Source organism: Lentinula edodes (genome assembly GCF_021015755.1).
Source record: "Lentinula edodes strain Le(Bin) 0899 ss11 chromosome Unknown C8R40scaffold_33, whole genome shotgun sequence".
In the NCBI taxonomy this organism is placed as follows: Eukaryota; Fungi; Basidiomycota; class Agaricomycetes; order Agaricales; family Omphalotaceae; genus Lentinula; species Lentinula edodes.
This window is the reverse complement of record NW_025764339.1, coordinates 263,530-278,318: the sequence shown is the minus strand read 5'-3', so window position 1 is coordinate 278,318 and position 14,789 is coordinate 263,530. Positions and strand designations below refer to the sequence as shown.

The 14,789-nt window shown below is 47.5% G+C and overlaps 7 protein-coding genes across 7 annotated transcripts; 3 read left to right on the top strand and 4 right to left on the bottom strand.

Annotated features, from left to right (window-relative positions):
- Positions 1 to 3,836: 3,836 nt before the first annotated feature.
- On the top strand, positions 3,837 to 4,182 carry C8R40DRAFT_1010496 (uncharacterized protein; the record flags this gene model as incomplete). The annotated part of the gene is made up of 2 exons (XM_046222849.1): positions 3,837 to 3,949; positions 4,008 to 4,182. Coding segments are annotated over 2 exons (288 nt in total), but the record flags the coding sequence as incomplete, so codon positions are not given.
- Positions 4,183 to 4,931: 749 nt separating this feature from the next.
- Positions 4,932 to 7,647, bottom strand: C8R40DRAFT_1053067 (P-loop containing nucleoside triphosphate hydrolase protein; the record flags this gene model as incomplete). The annotated part of the gene is made up of 14 exons (XM_046224810.1): positions 4,932 to 5,057; positions 5,120 to 5,495; positions 5,534 to 5,615; positions 5,677 to 5,818; positions 5,888 to 5,946; positions 6,032 to 6,176; positions 6,264 to 6,448; positions 6,508 to 6,647; positions 6,699 to 6,753; positions 6,810 to 6,879; positions 6,936 to 7,060; positions 7,114 to 7,233; positions 7,302 to 7,354; positions 7,418 to 7,647. Coding segments are annotated over 14 exons (1,908 nt in total), but the record flags the coding sequence as incomplete, so codon positions are not given.
- Positions 7,648 to 8,352: 705 nt separating this feature from the next.
- Positions 8,353 to 9,507, bottom strand: C8R40DRAFT_1173904 (uncharacterized protein; the record flags this gene model as incomplete). Its single annotated transcript, XM_046232089.1, has 2 exons — positions 8,353 to 9,358; positions 9,419 to 9,507. The coding sequence occupies 2 exons, from the start codon at positions 9,505 to 9,507 to the stop codon at positions 8,353 to 8,355; spliced, it is 1,095 nt and encodes a 364-aa protein (XP_046083266.1).
- C8R40DRAFT_508385 (uncharacterized protein) lies at positions 9,391 to 10,431 on the top strand. The gene is made up of 3 exons (XM_046235284.1): positions 9,391 to 9,954; positions 10,021 to 10,100; positions 10,156 to 10,431. Exons 1-3 carry the CDS (start codon positions 9,795 to 9,797, stop codon positions 10,390 to 10,392), a joined length of 477 nt encoding a protein of 158 aa, XP_046083265.1. The 5' UTR covers positions 9,391 to 9,794; the 3' UTR covers positions 10,393 to 10,431.
- Positions 10,432 to 10,480: 49 nt separating this feature from the next.
- Positions 10,481 to 11,830, bottom strand: C8R40DRAFT_508226 (uncharacterized protein). The gene is made up of 3 exons (XM_046235282.1): positions 11,313 to 11,830; positions 10,745 to 11,231; positions 10,481 to 10,685 (listed from the first exon to the last, which is right to left on the bottom strand). Exons 1-3 carry the CDS (start codon positions 11,513 to 11,515, stop codon positions 10,677 to 10,679), a joined length of 699 nt encoding a protein of 232 aa, XP_046083264.1. The 5' UTR covers positions 11,516 to 11,830; the 3' UTR covers positions 10,481 to 10,676.
- A 490-nt stretch (positions 11,831 to 12,320) lies between these two features.
- On the bottom strand, positions 12,321 to 12,695 carry C8R40DRAFT_1071947 (uncharacterized protein; the record flags this gene model as incomplete). The annotated part of the gene is made up of 2 exons (XM_046226402.1): positions 12,321 to 12,404; positions 12,453 to 12,695. 2 exons carry the CDS (start codon positions 12,693 to 12,695, stop codon positions 12,321 to 12,323), a joined length of 327 nt encoding a protein of 108 aa, XP_046083263.1.
- An 863-nt stretch (positions 12,696 to 13,558) lies between these two features.
- C8R40DRAFT_1071946 (glutathione S-transferase C-terminal-like protein) lies at positions 13,559 to 14,470 on the top strand (the record flags this gene model as incomplete). The annotated part of the gene is made up of 4 exons (XM_046226401.1): positions 13,559 to 13,597; positions 13,658 to 13,795; positions 13,850 to 14,365; positions 14,426 to 14,470. 4 exons carry the CDS (start codon positions 13,559 to 13,561, stop codon positions 14,468 to 14,470), a joined length of 738 nt encoding a protein of 245 aa, XP_046083262.1.
- Between the last annotated feature and the right edge of the window lie 319 nt (positions 14,471 to 14,789).

The following is a 14,789-nucleotide window of genomic DNA, read 5'->3' as shown; positions in this document are numbered from 1 at the left end:
TCAGGCCTTTCAAACTCCTGCATCCGACTCCGCCGTCCATGGACTCGGAGGCCCAAAAGACGGAACCGAAATTTTGTGATAAGGCGCCTCGAGCTCGCCTATTAGTATAAAAACATCTATAAACCCATCCCGATTGAGTATAGCTCGCACGCTTAACTCCATCCTGTGAAATGTCCAGTGACCAGCATTGCGAATTACGAGCTTTGTTCGCTTACTTTCTAATGTGACCGTTCCACCATCACCTCCTACCAGAATTGACATGGTCATCAGACATCCTGCATCAGCCTGCATCGCGCTTTCGAGACTTGAAACTTGGAGCTGAGTCTGGCTAGTATCAGTGATCAGCGCTTCGCGCCACTTATCTGAAATCAACCGTGGTTAGTAAAGCATCGTTCAATCGTGAGTTCTAGTACCTCCTCAGAGAGAATTCATTTCCTATTCAATACCTGATGCACGGACGATCTACATTTCCTGATATCTGTCGGCTTTAGATCAAGCATCTGTTTTCGCTGAACTCTTGTTGCAAATGAGGGTGCCAACGAGGGACGGGTTCTCGAGTACACAGGAATCGACGGAAGGTTCCGTTTCTCTGATAAAGTTGGTCGGTGATCATTCTAATCCGAGTTTCCAGTGACTGATACGAACCTAGTAGTATAATATACACCTTTATTGTTGCTGCCTAAATTCTTGATTTTTCCTCGTGCCCCAAAGGTCTCTCCTCCTGTCTGAGTTTCATTTTGCTCGTTAATTTCTCTCGCACAGTGCCGTGCAAAACGGACCGTTCCACCACTCCCAACATAAAGCATACCATGCCAGCCATGCACATTGCATCACTTTTTTGTACATGTTTCATGCTCCCCGGTCACACCAACTTTGAACTTGATCGATTGATGTAGAAGGTAGGCTTTCAAAGGTTCTTTCGCCTCGTGCCCGAATCTGAACAGCTGCAAGGACGGCAGGCCGCTACCTGTCGCTGCAGAACCTGCAGAAATGAACGTGCGCATTGTTTGAATTTGAACGTGACTAGCGATGTTTTGACTTCTACAACAATGTATTTATTTGCCTCTTGAGCCCTACTGCCAGCTTGCTTCCGATTTTCTTTTGAAAGCTTGGGAAGTCTGGTCGATATTTTATCTTTTCGTCTATATTTGACTTGCGGTGACCCCCTTCAGCGATTCGAAAGGATCGAACAATGTTCTCCACAAGAAATGGCCAGGCCGCTCCTGGTGTCAAGGTCAGCTTAGTCCAATCTCATTTTCTGCCAGTAGATGACTTCGCAACCCTAGAACTTTGGTATGCAGGGACCTTCGAAAGGTTTCTCAGGTGTACGAGTTTTCAAAGGACCAACGCTTTCGTCATTCAATCTTAATCCATTCTCTACCGTATCAGCACACTTCGACTCATTCGATGTTGGATATCGACCGAGCCAGCCAGACCTTCCTCAGAGACACGGTGGGCACCCGCCTAGGAATCAGCAGCAACCTGCAAGGAACTGGCAAGCTCACAATAATATGTATACACCATCTAATGCACCTCCGCCACCTCCATCCCATACATATCAACAAAATCCCATGGCCCATTTCGGTGTCCGCACGGCGTCTCAGTCTTCAGGGTCTCGATCTCAAGAACCACCAAGACACCGCGATGTTCAGCCGCAACCACAGCCTACGCCTCTCAATCATAATTATTTCATCCATCCTGGAAAATCAACCGATATGTACATTTATGAAGCTTCCGATGCTTTTTCCGAATACTCTCCTTCTACGTTTTCACCGACCCTGTCAACAGACAGCACAACGACTCTCCAGTCACCTAGCCCATTGCCTTTAGGTCAGTCAGGACTGTCGTGGGATCATGTACGCAGCGCGACCCCTTCTGTGAGGCCGAATACACCAGCGCCTCCATCTGGCCAGAGTAGAGCGCAGTCCCCTCAATCGTATCCCAGTAATTCATACCCATCTAATTCAGGTAACGGTAGCATCTCATTTCCCAGTGGTTTGCCTGGAATACGCCAGGCACAAACTGCGTTGCGAGGGTTCTTTGGATCGAATGGACAAGTCGGACAGCCAGGAGAAAGACAGTCAGGAGAATCTACACAAACCCAGGGTGCAACCAATGGCAGAATTCATGCCAGGACGCTGTCCGAGTCCTCTAGCACTGCAAATGCATTGCCCAACTCTGAGACAGAGTTTGATGACCTAGCAAGGATGAATACGGCACTGAACGCTGGCTATTCATATTACTATCCCGAAACTCCAGCGTTAGTACGTCCCCGTTCCGGTTCAACTTCCATTCCAAATAGTTCCAGCCAACGATCTCCACGCGACTCGTTAATGTTCTATAGTGACGTCCAGCGTGTCGAGCAAAGTCCGGAAACTGATCTTAACTTTCCATACTCCCAAACTGCTGCTACTGTCAACATTCGAGCAACGTCTGATCAGGTTCCTTCATCTACGCTGGAGATGTCGGGCGCAGCAGTGGAAAACTCAGAGGCTTCGAACACCCTGAATCATGGGACCTCTTCCCTTGTTCCTGCTTTAGAGCGGTCCATATCGAGCTCATCGCAAAGCTCTGAACTCTCCATTTTAAGAACACCTTCCCCTACTTCTTACCCTCCTTCGCAACTCCCCTCTTGGCTGCAGTCTCAGCCGCAGACATTTCCGTATCCACCCGTACAGTCAAAACCAGTCGAACAGGCTTCGACGACCGTTCCTCCTGCTTATACAACATACCTTTCTGCTTCACCCGAGCCCCAGACCTCTCCATCTTCTCTAGTGCAGGTGCAATCATCCGCTCCATTACTTTCCTCCAGTCGCTCTCAATCCCAATCCTCATCGACGTCCAGCTCCGCCAGTGACACGCTAAACGGCTCTCATTCCGAAGTTTACTCATCATTCAATCGTGACCGTGTCGTTGCTCATCCTGCAACGGGAGAAGGAATCGCTAGCAATAGCACCAGCGCAGTTACCAATACTTCGCCGAACCAGTCTTATCCGATGCCTCATGCCGCTCTCACCGAGACTCGATCATCTAATAATACCACTCTCGCACCCTTAGCAGATCCACTGAATATTTCGCAGTCCGGAAGGACTCGGAGTCCTACAACCGGTAGACACGGGGACTCACGGAACGTCATGGCTCCTGCCACTGATAATGGCGAAGCGCGACGTGGAGGCCCTTCTGATAACAATGATTCCTTCGTCAGGACACGAAAATCTTCAACTACTACTCGCAGTCCAAATAGCTCCTCACCGAGAATTCATGGTCAGCCCACCACGGATTCTCAGCGGGCCAATGCTCCGCCCCGATTCTCACTGCCTGCTTCGACCACTCCTGCTCCTCCGCAGCAAGTTCAAACTCGTGTCAGGAAAGATAGCATGAGCCTGGGCATGAAATCATCTTCCTCTTCCCGTCTTATGAGTCGATCGAACCCATCTGCGACACCTTCCTACCCCAATTCTAACATTGAAACAGTCAGTCGTGAAGCCAATAGCGGAAGATTCGCTTCTTCCCCGACCGTTGAGACGTCATCTTCTATTAGTCCCGCAAATCCACTATCTACCTCCGCTATGCCTTCGAGCTTCCCAGAGCCTCGAAGAAGTCACTCTGATGGCGATAATCCTTCCCTCACTGCTGCAACGCGTCGATCTGCCGTGCCTTTCCAAACGGAGTTTGTTCCTGCTGTGTCAAGTTCTGCGTCTGCTATCGGAAGTCACAATAATCGTGACTTCTCCCGAGATACGTTGTTGCAACCTGCATTCGAGAATAACCACCGCCCAGAACCGGCAAGAACGCACTCGAGCGAACTTCCAAGTAGACCAGCATCTGTGAATCCCAGGCCCGCCGCGGAGACTCTGCGTTCACGTTCAGTGAGATGGAACGAGGCTCTCATATGTCCATCTCCCATATGGCCCAGTCAGAGAAGAAAGGGCTGGTTTAATCGAAGAGGGTGTGTAGCTACTCTTTTTCTACAATTCTCCGAAACTAACAGTTTTAATCGGTTACAGTGATCAATTGTGGACTAACGGAGGTGCGTTCAGGTCACCACCGGGAGGCGAAGAGTATCCCCTTGACCTCGATGGTTATCCAGATTTTGGTGAGGGATGGATGAATGAAGAAGGTACCCGTATCGATATGGCACATCGTCTGATTCCAAAAGCACCGCTGCGTTCGGCGCTCAAGATAAAAGCTAGGGCGAACTGATTTCATTTCGGAAATTGAACATTCGCTCACGAACAGTGAATCCTGAATAAATTTCTATCATAGCGTTCAAAGTATTAATTTATTCGTTGCATAAACCTGTTACGGTACATATGTATTTCTACCATACACTTTGTAAATATTCAACTACACCAAACAAGATATTTGTAGCCAAGGTAATCTATGTATACAGTTAGTAGTTCTAATACATCTAACTTTGCTCAGATTCAATCCGATGACAATTCAATCACCTCCTCTGTCTTGCGGCGTTTCCGTGGTGGTCGTGTTCTTGTTGTTACATTCATCCAACCACCAGCGTTTTTGTTCTCATCATCCGATTCTTCATCATTACTGCCTTTGGAAGCGTCGTCATCCTCGTCATCACTGATGTTTATCGCATCTGCCGGATTTGATGTAGCTTGAGGTCGGGCACGATTTTGCAACGATGTGGAAGTCCGGAAATTCCGTTGAGACGGTGTCATCTTTGATTTGAACAGCTTGGCATCCTCCTCCACATCTTCGTCATTGTGGTCATCGATATCAAATCCGGGTACATCTGGATCCCCATGTTCATCATTCAGGATAGACGTCGAACCAGCAGCACTGGCAGCGGCTTTTCCCTTCTTACTGCTCGATGTCGTCAGTTTAGGCCTGCCTTTTGCATTTCTCTTCATGACTCTGAACGAAAACGAAAGTTTCATGCTTAAGGTAGCCAGACCTTCCTTGGTAGGAAAGCGTGTGAGCATTGGTGCGCGTTCACCCAATTGAATGTACACCACAGTCGCATAAGCTGTGCTGTAGTATTGCTCCTTGAGGTACCGGTTGAGAAGTAGTTCAATGAGAAGAGTTTCTATGTCCTACGAAGATGGTTAGACACCTGATCGATGAGCCAAGCGAAAAAAGGATATATTGCACATACCTCCCTTTTCAACTGAACCTTTCCTCCGCAGACAGCATCCAGATCCATGACAACATTCTCTTTCCTACCACCACCGCCTTTCCTTCCCCTCTTTCCGCTACGACCACCCCCTGCTCCACCGTCTCCAGTTCCCGTATAAGCGGCCTTGCCCGAACTTCGCGCCAACTCCGCCGTCTTTGCCAGCGTCACGTTGCCTCCGCCCCTAGTTACCTCCTGTACAATTTTCAGCAATTGCCAGGCCTCAAATGTCACATCCTTGTCTTCAAACGAGTCCGCATCTCGAGTACAGTTGTCGCAGTGCCCACAAGGAGTATGTGCAGAGACAGATGAAGTAGACCAGGAGGTTATGGAAACATTGGAGGTGTGAGAGAAGTAGCTAGAGATTAATGAGATCACATGAGTATATTCCTACACACAACTGGACGAAAGACTTGCTTTGCGAATTGAATCTTCCTACATTGCTTTAAATTTTGCGCGAATGAAAGTATTGCGTATACTTGAAATGGAGCGTCGTTCAATATTGTCACGTAATCCAATCCTGGAACCACAGCACCCACATTTTGTGCTCCCATCCTTATCCGCCATCGCCATCGAACTAAGTGTTGATGCGTCTTGGGCCCGATAATACATAACACAATCCGAGTCTTTCCCGTCTCGTCCCGCTCGTCCGGATTCTTGATAGTACCCGTCCAGAGATTTCTAAATATTCGAAAGCAGGAATCAGAAAAGGGATAACGAATGGAAGGAAAGAGAGCAGCGGAGATTCACCGATATTGAATGATGTATCACAAATCTTACATCGCCCTTGTCGATACCCAGCCCGAAAGCTGTATAGAAGATAATGCAGTCAGTTAGCGAGAAAAAGACCGCGCAGTAACAAACCAAGCCACTATGTGATATGATAGTACTTACCAATAGTCGCACAAACAACCTTGACAGTCCCCTTCTGCCAGTTCCAATGTAATGTCTCCTTCTCGCTATCACTACGCTCAGAATGATAAACTCCAGTACGAATCCCACCACGTTTGTTAAGCTCAGCAGCAACCTTTTCGGTATCCTAAAAATTCGAAGGTTGACATTAGTGTCTATTCGGAATTTCGGAAGAGATCCGGGAAGAACAAGGCAAAAGGGTAAATCAGCTCACCTTCCGGCTCAGACAGTACACGATCCCACTATCCTCACGATGCTTCTCCAAAATCCACGTTGTTATCTCCTCGTACACTCTGTTACCTTCGGCGGCCTTCGGGAGGACTTGATAGTGCAAGTTCGGGCGGTAGAGCGGGGAGGTAAAGTATACTGTGTTGGGTGGGTGCTTGGATCTGGGGACACCTGTGAAGGGTAGTCAAGTAAGGACGGATGGGTAACAGAAGAAATGAGGCTTTGCTCACTATCTGAAGGCACAGTTGTGCCCAACCTCAACACTTTCAATAAATCAGCAAGAACAAGCGGTGGACACGTAGCGCTTAGCGCCATGATTGGGACGTTCGGGAAGAGTTGACGGAGGATGTGTAGTTTTTGGTAGTCTGGTCTGGATGATGAAGGTTAGTCAAATTGAAACTCCAGCAAGAAAGCCACTCACCGAAAATCGTGTCCCATTTGTGAGACGCAATGAGCTTCGTCAATGACAATTCGCGCTACCAAGGAGTTAAGAGCTGAACGAGTTGGACAGTTGAGAACGACGTGCACGTACCTAATTTCAAAGCATCAGCCAACCTTTGTAAGAGCGCCACGAAGCGTTTGCTCTTGGCAAGTTTCTCCGGCTACAGACTGAGGTTCAGAAGTACTGTCCGAAGATAAATTGATAAAAGCGAAATACCGTGCAATATAACAGTTTAATTTCTTTCTCGTTTGTGTCTCGTCCAGCAGCCATGCCACCCAGTCTCGCATTGATATTGTCTTGATCTAGTTTGGGAGTGGACCCTGTAATTTTGACTGCTTCGACTGTATATATGGTGATTTTCTTGTTACGAGGAGGAGAAAATATTCCTGTTCACCTCCTACGTTTTTCAGATGCATAATCTGGTCGGTGATAAGAGAAATTAAGGGAGATAGCACGAGAGTGACCCCAGCAGTCATGATTGCAGGAAGTTGGTAGGTCAGCGATTTTCCACCGCCTTAAAAGAAGATCAAAAATCAAAGTAAGCTCGTGCCGCAAGAGTTGACTGTAGGAATGGATGGGTACCGGTCGGCATAACCACTACGATGTCTCTTCCATCCATATTCGCGTTACAGACCCTGTGGTTTCAAGGCGCGCAAGTCAGTCTCGACGCGCTCTGATGCAATCAAAAAGCGACGCACCCTCTTTGACACAGCCTAAAATCGTTGATTCTAAAGACCTTTTTCATATTATCCTTCAACGACGCATCCCAAAGGAATTGGTCATTTTCATAATCTATGAAACCAGCTCTGTCCTTCTTCTTGCTGTTCCCTACTGCATTCGAGAAATTATTTCGATTGAGTGATGCGTGATGTCGTTCTTTCTTCTCTCTATGCTCCTTTTCTAGTGCCGCCAATGCTGCTTCCTGCATTTCAAGCTGTTCCCGAGTAGAAGCAATGTCGCGTCGGATCTTCGCTATATGTTCGGCGTCTTGCCTTTCCCATGCAAGGTATTCATCGTAACTATTGAAATCGGAGGAGTGGTTTTCGTGATTCTTGTGATTGTGGGTATGAAGAGGAGGAGGTTTTTTTGTGGACTGCTCAGCGTTAGGGTAGACTTGATCAAAGTCATTATCCTGAGTAAGGTCAAGGTCAAAGTCTTGGCTTGTTCCTTGCACGAATTCTTGGAACTGAAGTAAGCAAATAAGCACCATTGTAAAAGTGGTCAACAAACAGACAACATTACCGCAGGATCATCAGAGCCCAACTGATCATTCTCAAAATCGAAGTGACGCCTATGCATTCTATAGTAGTGCAGTGCCAGACATTAAGTGTACAGAAACGGATATTAACACGCGTGCGCAGGGTGTAACAGACAAGAGGATGGCCAAGAACATGGACAAAATTAAAGCGCTAAATAAGCGCGCTAAATATGCAAAAAACGGGACTCTAAAGAATATTCGGATATAGACTGTAGCCTGTAGTACTACCTCCTATTAAATCCAATATCCCAACAAAATATGCTTGTGGGACAACCATCCCGTCCAGCTATTGGCAGATGCATTAGCGATGATGGTCAGCATCTGACAGACACCACTCAGCACCACTCGCCCTATCTTTACTAAGACCTCCTCCCTCTAACGCGTCCCCGGCGGTTTAGTCATACCTGGAACCGGGGCTGCTGCGTTCCCAAAGTTTGTAGCGAATGTATTCGCATTGAAGGCAGCAGACTGTGTGGTTTGCATATTTTGTGTATTTTGGGTCGCTGCGTAGAGTGCTGACGCGCGGTTCTCAGCTTTCTCTCTTTCTCTCTCTTTCTCTCTCTCTTTCTCTCTCTCTCTTGTGCTTGACCTATCCATCGAATTATTCATGCTGCCTGTCCTCGGCCTACCCCTATTAGGACCCCCGGGCCCGCGACTGGCACTACTTCCTGTTCTCATTACACCTGCGTCGAGACTGTTGTGCTTAGAGGCAGCAGAGCTTGTACGATGATGACCGGGTACCCAGAGACGTTCGGGACGAGGATCTTTAATTGACTGGTTGCCGTCTTCGCTGGAAATGGTTACGGCATATTCCGATCCTGAGGACATTGAAGAGCTAACTCGCTTTAGGTCGGGTTTGGGAGGTACGTTGGTGGTGCCGGTGACTGTCGAGCCTCTGTGACGTCTAGGTGGCTTCAAGGTGGATGTGTCGTCATCATCATCTTTATGGATATTCGCCGTCGCGGCAGAGGTACGATGGTGGTGGTGGTGGTGGTGCTTTGTCGAGCTGGATGTATGGGAGGTGGTGTCACTCCCTTCCGTGATCTGTGACGTATCATTGAAAGGAGATGAGTTGGCGAGGGCGGGTTCCTTCCCTTTTGACTCATCCTCCTTGGGCTGGGGACCCATTTTCCGCTGACCACCACGATGCTTCCCAGGTGTTGTAGAATTCGAGGCTCCTGAAGGGAGCAAAGCCTCTTCCTTCAAGGAGGCCTGGGACATATGGGGAGTGTCTGCAGGGCGGATAGAGTCGCTATCCTTGCTTTTCGAAGTAGGGTTCATTTTCGTTCGGAACTTGGTCCTAAATTTTTGTAACTTGTCTCTGAGACCGCGTACCTCCAACATCGAACTGGAATCAACAAGTTGTCGTTCATTTAATGACCTGACGAAGACAGGTGGGTATTGCTAGTATACTTAGGTCGTGTGCGAAAAATAAACTTACTGACACACTGGTATCGTGTTGGGTATTACAGCCGCATATGCTTGAATCACTGAAATAGCGACAAGAACGAGGATAAGCGCGCGCAACATTGTGAAATTGGCCAACAGCAAAAGTCGTCCAACGGTCGTCTCGCTCGCAAGACCTGCTTGCTTGGAGGTATTGATTAAATGTGCGTGCGGACACACTATGGAGGGATTCCTCAAGGGCTCGGAGACCAGCTCGTAAAGTAAGCAAGGAACATGAGCTGTTCGCACACAACATGCTTATATGACAGAGGCGAAAAAAGGAACCAGTTTGGAAATCAATTGATGGTTCAAAAAAAGGCGATGAACGCTGATGGACGACAGCGGAGACCGTGGAGCTTCACAGGAGCTTCATGCGCATGGAGGAAGATAAACATCAGACCACCGGCACAACATTCTCATACGCCGCATTTCTCTCGCATCTCTTCGTAATGATCATATTCCTGTTCTCATTCCTGCGTATCTCACCGGTAGCTGCTAGCTACTCATTCAACACATCTCTCAATTGTCAAAGTACGAAGTTATCTTCTTCAAGTCTATGCTTCAACCTGAAATACCTCAAGTATTATGTTATCAAAGGGGTTGACAAGAAACACAGCCTATACCGTATAGCATATCGCAGTGCTCCAGAGTGCTCCTCGAGTGATAAAAGAGTCACAGTGAGTTCCGTGCAGTTTACACGCAGTACATTTACGCTCATACGACTCATTCCAGCCCCTTCCGTATGGCCCGTATACGTACATTCAACCCAACCGCTCGAGAAAATTCCGAAATTTGAATGCCCTTCTTCACCTTTATCTTCACCCCATTTTGCATGAGGGGTTAACGGATGATTCCACACCAATTTTGGTGGTTCAAGCTTTTACAAACATACACTACATAGCTTGTTTCGGTCTAGTCTGTACGCGAAACATGTATTTGGCTTGGCACGAGAGAGAAATACGCGACTAAAGCAGCGACCTGGCCTGTTCTGACCAGCTTTTGACTTACAAATTGAAAGAACAAAAATCGGGGGCGGCCAAAGTTTGCTTAAGTTCAAGTTATCCTCAACATCTGAAGGTACTCAATACAAAGTACGAGTCTCGCTTCCACCATTCTTCTTCGGTCAGCGACCGACGTCGGAAAAGATACACATTCGAAAAATAAAAAAACAATTACAACGAGTAATATTTGCGAGTTGTACAAAACTGCATAAGGGGGCACTTTCTGTTTGCACAGTTGAACTATACAGCTTATCATGCGTCCTATCGTTTAAGAATCAGCGTCGTAGTAATGGTCGTAAGCCAAAACAAAGAAAACCCACAGTAGTCTTCTGATTTTTCGGGTGAGGTTTGCTGAACGATGGTCCGAGTCCATTCTGGACATTGCCATACACGATGTTATTGATGATAGGATTTACCAATGGATTATTCAGATTCTTCTTCTTCTCCGGCACCTTAGTTACGTTAGGCGTCGTAGGCGTCGTTTTCGTCGTTTTCGTCGTTTTCGTCGTTTTCTTCACTGGCGGGTTGGCGGCCTTTATTTTCTTCCTCTCCGCAAGTTGCTCCTGCGCAAGCCTTTCCGTCTCCACCTTCTGTTGCTTCGACTGCTTTTTCGGAGGCGGAGCACCCTTCAAGTCCCCCTTTTCCTTCCCTTCCTCCTTCTTCTCCGTTTCACTCGGGTCTAAAGGCATATTCATCGAAGAGTTCTTTTTCTGACCATCCAGGCGGCGCGGAGTCAGGTAATCATGCTCGCGCGTACGAGTCTCGATCATTGAGTTCACATGCATTGGGCTCGTCGAATCCGGAATTCTAAAAAAGTACCCAAGTTTGTTGTTTTTGGTGAGTTCTCGATTCCTATTTTTATTATGATTGAAGAAGCTGAATACGTACGAAGACACGGCGGTCGATGGTGTATTTCGCACAGAGACACTCGGAAGGCCCTGGATGTGCGGAGTAGCAGATGCGCTTGGAATATCTAGATCGTCCGAGAACTTCCCAGGAGGAGATGATGCGCTAGGAATCGCCGCCGCGTAGACCTGAATGGCCAAAGAGGCGACAAAAAGAAGGATGGCAACTGCACTTGTGGCTGTCATAATATGGCTTGACGAGGGAAAAACGCCCCCCGAGTGACGACGCGTTAGGAACCGGAGGATAAGAACTTGAACAAGCGTGGGTGTCACGAAAATGCAACGGGTATAGGAAATTTGTGGCGGAAGTCTTTTTTTTCTGAGGGGACGTGGTTCACAAGTCCTGCTTGCAATGAGGACCAGCTCGTAGAAAGATAAAAGATATGAGGACCTTGGGCGAGATACTTATAATACTCAGATCAGGAAATTGATGGCGTTCTGCATTGAAGAAAATTTACAACCGACGAACCGACGGCTGAGGTACAAAATACGGGTGGCTGTGGGGGCGGTCAGTCGCAATATCTTTTCAGGTATATTTCCGGTACAAACGGGGTTTCGCTGCTTTTGTTTTTGAGGTTTTGTATAAGGATATCATGAGGATGTATCTTGAAGATCATAGATGGTGGCTCCTCCAGGAAACCAACCCCAGATTGACCCTGACTATCGAACTAGAACTGAGTACTGATGGTGGAAGATAGTAACATGGTGGATCGCTGAAGATAAACGAAAGACCATGAAGAGATTTCAAAGGAGTTCCAGAAAACAAAGCTATCTGGACATCAGGAACTTTATGTTGCGGAGGCTGTGGCTCGAGTATGCCTAGGGGAAAACTAACTTGGGTACGTATATTTATAAAAGCTGCTTTACAACTACAGCAATCGCACATCTTACATGATATCCGTCAGTTAATCCTGCGAATCGAAATCGTTTATTCGAAAGGTGGACGAACTATCATTACACCTCCAGTATCCCGTTCTGTGACTAATTCATGTTAGGGAACATGCGTCTTCCGGTAGAAGAAATTCTTTATTGAACGTCGGACTGTGGACTGAGATCGCGTGCCTTCATCATTCGTCTGCAAGAACGTTGATCAGCGTTATATATGGTGAGAGGAACGTTATACGTGCATTCCGCCTAGACCTGTTAAATCTGGCATGCCAGGAATAGCTGCTGGGTTGTACATATCAATTGGAGTATACGGGACAGCAGGTATGTTCTGGATGGTCGGCATGCTTGGAATGATGGGGTCATTTATAAAGCCAGGCGTGAACGGTAAGCCGGGTATAGGGATAGCAGCAGCGGGCACTTGAAGTGCGACAGATGCGAGGACGACTGCGGTCGTAGCAGTGATAGTGGGATACTTCATGGTGGCAAAGGGTTGAAGGAACAAGGTGAGTGGAATGTGATGTGAATTTCTCCGCTTTTGATCAAGACCTGCTTGTGTGAGGAGACCAGCTCGTACAAAGTGGGGATGGAGAGCTCCTGTGTATAGCGAGGTGGGCTGTTATAGCGGGTTTTCCCTTGATTGCCAATTCCGCTTCGCAACCATTGAAGAGCTTGGCTTACGCTTGGCGGGCTGGGACCGGGATCAACTACCCTTCTTGACCTCGTCACGGCTAAACGAGTACTTGCAGGTAGCGCTAAATGCTGATGCTGGCCTATGCTGACGCATAGACGGAAAATTGCAAGTCGACGATTTGTAGCATAGACCATAACGCGTGGCGATTCGTGTTGGTTGATAAAGTTTAGTCTTGAGGCGGTGGACAGGATTTCAGTCAGCCGGAGGTTGTGTTGTTATCGTTATGCCTACGGGGGTATACATAGGATGATCTGAGGCAATTGAGCTTCGATGCACATCGTGCGCTTGTAGAAGAGGTTCCTGCATATGGTGTAAGTTCCTGCCAACACAGTATGTTGGTAAACCAACATGGTCCCCAATTAGAATATGCACGGATGGTAGAAGCAAATCTGGTTACTTTCGCACGGTACCGTTTGAGCGTCTCACTGTAACTGACTGGTAATTGAGGCCTTGAGGATTCTCCGGTATGGGAGGACCTTCTCTGCTGATATTCGCAGCTGAGTAAGTGCATTACGCATTGCGCTATATGGCGCGCGATTGTAATCACCTTACTCAGCCTTTGCTCTCAGGAGCTTATTCATCCAGATTCTGCCCATATAAACGCAACCCAATGACCTCTTCCTTCACTCATCCTTCTCATACATTGTACAATGGCTTTGGCTGAACCTCTTGTTCTCTACACCGCGAAGGTGCGTCCAACAAAGTGTCCAGTGGTGCACAGATCAACCTAACATTACTTTCTTCCGTAGATTTGCCCTTTTGCTCACAGGGTTGAACTGGCTCTTGCTGAAACTGGCTTGAAATCAAACAAGGACTTTGTGAGATACGAGATTGACCTCAAAAACAAGCCGGAATGGTACCAGCCAAAGATTAATCCTGCGAGTAAAGTACGTACCGCATCTCGATTAATCAGTATGTTTTTTCAGACTGTTATCCTTCAGGTTCCTGCTATCGCTTACGGTGGCCCCAAAACCACTGGTGACCAACCATCTCCTTCGTCCACCAAGATCGCCGAATCCCTCGTCCTTATCGAATTCGTCGCCGATCTCTTCCCCAACAGTTCTCTACTTCCAAAAGACCCTGTCCTCAGAGCCAAAACCCGATTTTTCATCGATACCTTCGCAAATAAATTTGGACCCGCCCTCTTCACCTTCCAAAGCGGCAAAGCTCCCAATGGCGCAGAGGGTATCTTTTCTGCCATCGAACAGCTCCAGGATCTCATGGCACCAGAGGGTCTGGCGATTGGTGATGGAACAGAATTTACGCTAGCTGATGCTGCGGTGATTCCCTTCTTTGGGAGGATGGAAGTCTCATTGAAGAATGATTTCGGGGCATTCCCTGAGGGCGAAGGAAAGAGCACCTGGGAAGCATTGCAGACGGATAAGAGGTTCGCGAGGTGGAAGAAGTACTGGGATACTGCTAAAGCAAGGGAATCATTCAAAACTACGTTTGATGAGGTGACCAAAATTTTTTTTTCATCCCATGACCCTCAGCTAACCACGGATTTGTTGTTGCAGGATTATCTTACCAAATCATACTCGACCCGTTGGACCAGAGCTTGAGCGGAGTCTCGGCTACTCTCTCGCTGCGATGTTCTACATAAAGGGAACCATCTGTGACTGAATAACAGCTGAAAACGGCAGAAATTGAATATCGAAATTGTGTATAATAGCTTTTGCGAATTGGAAATGTCACTTGCCTGTGCCCATGCCTCTACTCATCGTCGCGTCGAAAGTTTTGTGTTCTTCTCTCTCTCGACGCTCTTCTCCTTCGTACCAAACAATCTTTGGACGCGCTCTATAGTCAGATCAACGCGTCCTACGGCCATTAGGTCTTGAACGTGCGTTCGTTTTTTATCGTTTCAAGTTGTTGTACTTACCC